This window comes from Triticum aestivum, chromosome 3D (assembly GCF_018294505.1).
Source record: "Triticum aestivum cultivar Chinese Spring chromosome 3D, IWGSC CS RefSeq v2.1, whole genome shotgun sequence".
Lineage (NCBI taxonomy): Eukaryota > Viridiplantae > Streptophyta > Magnoliopsida > Poales > Poaceae > Triticum > Triticum aestivum.
Genome location: NC_057802.1, coordinates 153,455,681 through 153,464,167, shown reverse-complemented (window position 1 = coordinate 153,464,167; position 8,487 = coordinate 153,455,681). Strand labels below are relative to the sequence as shown.

At 43.4% G+C, this 8,487-nt stretch overlaps 1 protein-coding gene and 1 pseudogene across 1 annotated transcript; both read left to right on the top strand.

Moving 5' to 3' along the window:
* The first annotated feature begins 441 nt into the window (after positions 1-441).
* Positions 442-1,849, top strand: LOC123077993 (ERI1 exoribonuclease 2). The gene has a single exon (XM_044500378.1). It carries the CDS (start codon positions 655-657, stop codon positions 1,663-1,665), a length of 1,011 nt encoding a protein of 336 aa, XP_044356313.1. The 5' UTR covers positions 442-654; the 3' UTR covers positions 1,666-1,849.
* Positions 1,850-2,109: 260 nt separating this feature from the next.
* Positions 2,110-6,761, top strand: LOC123077994 (probable folate-biopterin transporter 4; annotated as a pseudogene).
* Positions 6,762-8,487: the final 1,726 nt, after the last annotated feature.

Genomic DNA, 8,487 nt, shown 5'->3' with positions numbered 1-8,487 from the left:
AATGATGTGGCAAGTAATAAATGAAGAAAGAGTGGAAAGTGGTAACATAGCTAGTTACTACTAGTAGTAGTAGTAACATCACACATATCAAGGCAAGATGTGTCTATAGCCTAATAAATGAAGTGCTTCATGTTACCACACATATGTTACTCCCCACTGTAGAGGTAGTAACATAGAGTAGTAACATCGACAGAGGTAGTAACATGTCGATGTTACTACTCTATGTTACTACCCATTGTGTCTAGTCTTACCGCGGCCAGGTATGAGATACACCAAGGAAAAAAAACTCCAACAAAACCAACTAAACAGACTCAAACGAGTCTTCTAGCACAGCCATTGGTTGTTCCCGCTGATCACAGCCTTTCTTTTTTCCCGCTAATCACAGCCTTTGATTTGTTGATTAGACTATAGGAATAGCGCCAACCACGTCAAAAAAAAAAAAAAAGAGCGCCAATCCGACAAGTATCGGATTGGATTAGAAATTGTGCCTGTCCCAAGCGTGAGGAGAAAACAAATCAGATCTCGATCCCAACTTTCCCCGACCTTCGCTGCCCTAGTTCTCGATTCCCTCTTTCCCCGATCTTCCCCGCCCTAGTTTCCGATCCCTAGTTTCCCCGATCTCGATTCTCGGAGTTTTCGCGCACCTCGTCGAACATGGCAGCGATCATGGCGGCGCGCGGGCAGAGGCAGGTGCAAGATTTCGACTTCTTCGTGGTGGTCGACTTCGAGGCGACGTGCGTGAAAGACGCGCGGATCTTTCCGCAGGAAATCATTGAGTTCCCCGCCGTGCTCGTCGACGGCGCCACCGGCCGCATCGAGTCCGCGTTTCGCAGGTACGTTCGTCCAAAACATCACCCTGTGCTGACCCAATTTTGCAGGGAACTCACCGGCATCCGGCAGGAGGACGTGGACGGCGGCGTGGAACTCGGCGAGGCGCTCTGGATGCACGACTCCTGGCTGAAGGCGGCGACGGCGGGGGCAGGGAGCTTGGCCGTCGTGACATGGGGAGATTGGGATTGCCGCACCATGCTCGAGTCCGAGTGCCGCTTCAAGGGGATCGAGAAGCCCTCCTACTTCGATCGCTGGATCAACCTGAGGGTCCCCTTCCAGGCGGCGCTCGGCGGCGGAGGGCGGGTCACCCTTCAGGAGGCGGTCCGGGCGGCGGGACTGGACTGGGAGGGCCGCCTGCACTGCGGGTTGGACGACGCGCGCAACACGGCGCGGCTTCTTGTTGAGCTCATGCTGCGCGGGGTCAAGATGACCATCACCGGCTCGCTGGCGTCGCCGCCGCCGATCCATCAGAAGCAGCAGCTCCCGCAGCTTCTCCCAAGCTCTTGCGCTGGCTCATCTGCGCTGGCGCCATCGCTGCCGATCCAGCAGAAGCTGCAGCAGCAGACGCAGCTTCTCACAATCCCTTGCGGTGGCTCATCTGCGCTGGTGCCGCCGACGATCCAGCAGAAGCAGCAGCAGCAGCAGCCGCACCAGCCACACATGATAAGCCCCTGCGGTGGCTCGCCTGGGACGTGCTTCTGCTACTGCAGGGTACCGACCAGAGGAGGCGTGGTGTCCGTGCCAGGGCCGATGCAGGGGAAGTGCTTCTTCGGCTGTGGCAACTGGACGCCGGCCATGGGACCCGTTTGCCCCTACTTCGTATGGACCAACTGAATGAACCACCCATGGCAGGCACCAGAATCAGTGTAGCTCAGCTGTTAGTGTAAATCGTGCTAGCCATCAGAACCAGAGCTTAGCTCGGCTGATTCTAGCCAGTCTAGGTGTGAATTGGTCTCTGCAATCGAATGTATTTGGTGTCTGAATTAGTATTATTATCAATAGAAATTCTTTTTAGTTATGTCCCTTCTCCTGATCTCTTCCTCTCTCCGGCACCTTGACGCTCCTCGTAATCACACCCATTTCTCTGCACACGCACTGTCGATTTAGATAGATCTGCCGCTCATATGCGTGTCTGTAGGATCATTTCGTAATTTATGTTTCCAGAACACGCAAGATGAAGGATGCCTGGATCCCTATTTTGAATATTCTTTTTGTAGACATCACGCTAATTTTATCTTGTTGCGAATGTGAAGCCCGTGCTGGCAGAGTAGCTTGAGATGGACGTCTAGCGTTTATATGCTGCCAAATCAGTCACTGTCTGTATAGAGAGACTCAATTGCGCTTAAGAAATTCGGTTAGAATCGATAAATCATTCTCTGCCCCATGGAAATGTGAAACTATCAAAGTGTTGGTGAGTCTTGCCTTGGATTGTGATGCCTTAAAACTACTTGATGTGATAATTGCACAGGATGCTGAGCATTGGTGGCATGTCAAATACCTTAAGGTGTCATGTAGGGGGCCAAAGGTTGTTCATTCATATCCTTAGCACTTGTTCCATTTGTATGCTTCGGTGATATGCCTCAGTTGCAAATTCCATGTCTGAATTCAGCATAACTAAAGAGGCCCTCCTTCAAATCTGTTTGTTTTTATGTTTCACAAATAAGAACATGTTAACATTTTAAACGTTCTAATATGTATTCTTCAATGGTTCAGGGTTTCAGATCTTTTGTATGGACAGCTGTCTCATATCAAATGAAGGACATCATGAAGCTGTCACCCTCAACATCACAGTTTTTGGTCTCTGCTGCATTTCTCCCTTGGAGCATAAAACCTATATATGGGTAATGTTACCTTTTGTTTGTTGCTTTATATGAAGCGAAACTTACCAACAATCTAACCTTGGTTGATGCAAAATAATCATTCTTCTCGTTGGCCTATATCTTGGGATATAGATATTTTAACTAACTTCTTTGTTTCCAAATGTCATGAGTCTTACATCTCAGTTTTCAGAATTACGCTTTTTTCAGGCATAAGCTTAGGTATTGTTTGATATTGGCGTCCATGACAACACAAGTTTATTACTGGACTTTTAAGGAGCTACTAGAGATACATAATTATTCCACCAGAGCTAAACTTTTTTTTTCAATTTCTGACTAATTACAGTTTACCGTGAATAGAACCTATCACTAACAATCTGAACATAGTTTGTAAGCAAGTTATCTTAAAAGAAAATTGATTAACAAGAACAGTTCATTTGTAGACATGGGCACATGACAGTAACATGGAAATGCAAAAAGGAACACATCACAGAAATTATTTCCCACATCTGTTGGTTCAATAGCTTTGTTGCTGCAAATTAAGGCATTCAACGGTTCTAGTACGTAGGCCCGTGTAATATCAAACTCATAATCGGTATTCTAGCTAGTGTCCATGATCTATGGTTGTCCTAGTACTCTCCTGTCCACAGAGTTGCGCTGCTTTTTGGCAGTGCTGTTGTTGTATGCATTAGTATGTTGCATCAAGCCAGTGGCAGTTCGGTTGCAGCCAGCTGGCTGGCAAGGAGGCCAAGGACATAGGTGCATCATAGGCCTGTAGCAGAAGACGGTCATGTGTCAGACAAGGATTTGCAGCACCAAGGAAACGGGAGGAAGGACAGCAAGTCTAGGATTAAAGGAGTCCAACCATGAGGAGTTTGTATCGTGCTAGGAAAAGTCAAAGATCTAAGCATCCCCTATATAGAGATGGCATGTATCTATGTTTCAGGAAGAAACGACCAATCTTTTCTCTCTGAAATAATCTCTCATCCAACCTATGTCTACCAATATCTTGCAGCATTGCCATCTGGCTATGTTCAGTACGTTAGTTATCCTGTTGTGGATAAAGGTTCACAACGTGTTGCTAACAGCTGTAAAACATCCATATATGGCTTGGTACATGCATTACTGGACATGTTGTTGAACGCCCAATAAAAAAAATCCTGGTTTTATTTACTTACCCATATATCAATTGTACTTGCAGGATTGTGTCGGACTGTATTCCAATTAAGCAGAGGAAGCGTGTACCCTATTTGATCATTTCTAGTGGTCTTTCTCTATTTCCATGGCTTATCATTGGGCTGTCAGAACATTTGAGGAGCTCAAGCAATCTTTGTATGCTAATGTTGATTGTACAGAACTTGGGATCTGCCATGGCAGATGTTGTTATAGATGCAATGATTGCAGAGGCAGTTCGATCAGCAGGGTGAGTAATTTGGTGCATCTTGTCTCACCTTGTATAGCAAGTACTCCAATACAATGCTTTGAAACCTGAATTATTCCCTTTTCAGGCCAAAATTTGCTGGTGATCTCCAGTCATTATCTTGGTCATCAATGGCTGTAGGGGGGATATTTGGGAGCTTATTGGAGGATACGCATTGTCCAATCTCCCACTAAATGCTATTGATATTATTTTCTCTGCTCTTCCACTGTTCCAACTAGTTACATGTGTTTTCGTTAAGGAATCTCCAAAAGGATTTGAAAGCACGACAGATAACGCCGCACATGATCATGCTGATGGTCAGAATATTGATAGTGCTTTTGCTGGACAAGGCTCAGGTGAATCTTTTAAATATGAGGGTGAAAGGGTGCTCGTAAAAAGAGAAAAAGGAGATCATTATCCAAACGATCTGAAGCTCATGAGAAGCACAATAAATCAGTTAATTTATACCCATCTCTGAAATCAGCCTTAGTCAGTTTATGCACTGCTTTTAAGCAGCCAGCAATTATGCGGTAATTAACCCTGCAATTTCATTTTCTCTGATGTTTGCCTCTTGCACTGAAGAGCCTAACCGGCAACTTCCTTTTTTCTTTTCTCTAGACCTAAGGCATGGTTTTTCATTTCAAATGCAGCAGTTACAAATATCTCAACAGTCATGTTCTATTATCAAACGGAGGTTCTACATCTGGAGGCATCCTTCCTAGGGACTGCAAGTGTGATTGGGTGGTTCAATCTAATGCTTGGCACATATATCTACAACCGCTACTTAAAGCATAAAAAACTCAGGAATATTCTTATGTAAGTCATTTTTTCAAACTGTTTATCTTCTGCAAATGTCAAAACACTATCTATATTAGTGCCATAGCTTGTTTAAAGGAAGTTGAAATATTATGTATATATGCTTAATGTACTAACTGAAACTTTCTATAAACTTTTGTGTAAGTTGGCTGTCCATGATTCGAATGAGTTGCACTAAATTTTGATCTTGGTATTTTTGGTATAAGCCATTTATTGATCACCTTTTGGTCAGTGTTTTAGTGAGTGTATGCTCTTTTATTAATGTTGTTAAAAAACTGACATAATTCTTGGGGCGTAATTGGCTACAATGCAAATCTATTCACTTTTTTAAAGTTATTAGGTATACTTACATGTGCCACCTTTAATAATTGCTGTCCTTATTTTACAGGTTTGCACATGTTGGCCTTGCGATAATTACTGTACTGGACATTTTACTGGTGTCAAGATTACATATTCAGCATGGAATAGCAGACAAATACATGGTGCTGTGGGGCTCTGCTTTGGCCGATGCAATCAACCAATTCAAGTATATCCTCTAGCTGTCATTTCTTTCATACTCCTGTGAACTACTCCCTCCGTCCCATAATATAAGATCATTTTACAAGCTAACATAGCTTTGCAAAATGATCTTATATTATGGGACGGAGGGAGTAGATTGCAAACCATAAACTGAGTGATCTGTTTGACCTGTAGTTTAGAGAACCAGTTGAGATGCGTTTCTGTTATACATGCTAAGTTGCTGCCCAGAGTTACTGATCCTTCATTGACTAATCTTGTATTTAGAAGATTTTAGTGTTGTGGTAACTCATTAGGCACCAACTTAAACTTTTTTATTTCAACTAAATCTAGACAGATACTCCAGGCATACTCTTATTTTATTTTATTTCCCTTTATTTGGGCGAGTGTCAATCAAGTGGCGCTCATGAATGCTTCCTGAGCTCATGGTTCAGTGTGACCTGTCTGTCATTAATTGCTTTAGATCACTGTATGTTCTTTTTCGCAACGGAGGAAATTCTTCACTTTTACCCAGTATGATAATTGACATTGGCTAGTAGGTTCATACTGTTCTCTTAATCAAAATTGCAAAAGAGCAACCGGAAAAATGAAGAAATTGTTCAATCTATCCAGTATGAATCCATTATTGCACTCATGGCTGAAGATCAGACATCTTATGTACACATCTACACAATAGTGTTTCTAACTTTATTATTTACATTTGGTAGGATGATGCCGTTCCTAATCCTCTCAGGACAGCTTTGCCCGCCTGGAATCGAGGGCACACTGTTTGCTCTGTTCATGTCCATTAACAACCTCAGTTCGACATTAGGTTCATTCCTTGGAGCTGCATTGACGTCAGCTTTGAACATCTCGTCGGTACAGTTTGACAATCTGGCGCTTGGCCTAGCTGTTCAGCTGATGGGAACTCTCTTACCTATTGGATTTTTGTTTCTGATTCCAAGGGACGTTACAGGACTAACATCGGGTTACAGACCTGATCATCATTTTTTCTGGACTGGTCTGGTCTGTATTCCCTAGTCTTACTCATACATGCATATAGAGAAAGCAAATTGAAGCCAGCAGGAAGGTAGCTCAGTTTTGTTGAAATATGTATACAGCCATATACTCCCTTTGTTCTGAATTACTTGTCGCAGGTATGGATGTATCTAGATGTATTTTAGTTCTAGATACATCCATTTCTGTGACGAGTAATTTGGAACGGAGGGAGTACTAGAATGAGAGGAAGAGTACAATAGCTGACATTATAAAGCGTTAAGCAATGGCGAAACTGTGTAGCAAATGTACTTGCGCGAACATGTGTTACATGGAAAGTGTTATTGTTTATTATTAAGCTTTTGATCTGTCTGTTTATCTACCTACGTCCTATCTATCTATCTCTTTCTCTATATCTAATATTAAAATCTCTACCTTCAGCACTGTGACCCAGTATGTATTTACACTATCAAATTGAGCAGTGAATTGATGTATATATTCGTTATGCTTGCAAGTGTAAATTACTTATTGATTGCGCTAGAAATACAAATAAATTGCTATCGAAAATTCGAGTATATTACCAAAAATTTGAATCAAATAGTATGTTGCTGAAATTGGTAGGCTATAATAATTTTGATTGTACAACATCTACATATGGGAAGCAATCTCACCATCTCGATGCAAGAGGTGAGCTGAATCAAATTTGTCCCATTCCATTTTTCCAACCAAACACAAGAACGGAAACCATTCCATTTTGTAGCTTCAACCAAGCATAGGAATGAAACCAATCCGTTTCGCCATGAAATTCCATTTGGTTCCTCGTCCAAACACACCCTTGGTTGTCTCTCCCAGCACCCACACACATATGCACGATCTATCAGGATGAAATAGAAGAAATCCTAGACACACTCGGCAGCACAAGTGTTGAATCGGGAGACGGGTACCTTCATACAGCAGCCTCCTTTCTGTCTTGTTTCCTGCGTGAGTGTGTGTCTCAGATGTGGCGGCTCACTCGGGACAAGGGAAGAGGGGCTCCTCTTCTAGGTCAGCACCTCTCATGGGCTTGGGCCCAAGAGACAGATCTTGATGGGCTAGGGCCCATACCGGTTCAACACTCCCCCTCAAGATGGATGGTAGATATCTATCATCCTCATCTTGTCACACGCCAAGTTACAGTCCTTTGTTCCCAGTCCCCTTTGTCAAGCAATCTGCAAACTGCTGCCCAGAGCTGACATGAGTAAGGCTGATGATCCCAGCATCAAGTTTCTCTTTAATGAAGAAACGATCAATTTTCACATGCTTCGTCCTATCATGTTGAACTGGGTTATTAGCAATGGCTATAGCTGACTGATTGTCACACCACACCCTTAAGGGTCCCTTCCTCAAAAGTTTCAACTCGCATAGTAGGTGCTTCACCCAGAGCATATCACACAACCCTTGAGATAATGCTCTATATTCAGCTTCTGCTGTTGATCTAGACACAACAGTCTGTTTCTTGCTTCTCCATGACACCAAATTTCCTCCCACAAACACACAGTAGCCTGAAGTTGATCGTCTATCATCTTGACAGCTAGCCCAATCAGAGTCACTATAGCCATCCACCTCAAGATGTCCACTCTTCGCAAACCACAACCCTTTACCTGGAGTCCCCTTCAAGTATCTCAGGATTCTGTGAACAATATTAAGATGCCCACTCCTTGGTTCATGCATGTATCTGCTCACCACCCCCACGGCATACGTAATGTCAGGCCTGGTATGACACAAGTACAATAACCTCCCAACCAGCTTCTGATAATCTTCCTTATTCACTAGCTCACCTGATTGTGCTGTTACTTGATGATTTTGTTCAATCGGAGTAGGGGCTGCACGACATCCCATCATGCCCATGTCACTCAAAAGATCCAAGGTGTATTTTCGTTGGCACAAAGATATTCCCTTCTCTGTCCGAGCCACTTCTATGCCAAGGAAGTACTTTAGATTTCCCAAGTCTTTTACCTCAACTCCTTGCTCAGACACCCCTTCACTCTCTTTATTTCCTCCTCATCATCTCCGGTGATGATCATATCATCAACATACACTGCAAAAATGGTGATCTTCTTATCAGTGTGTCTA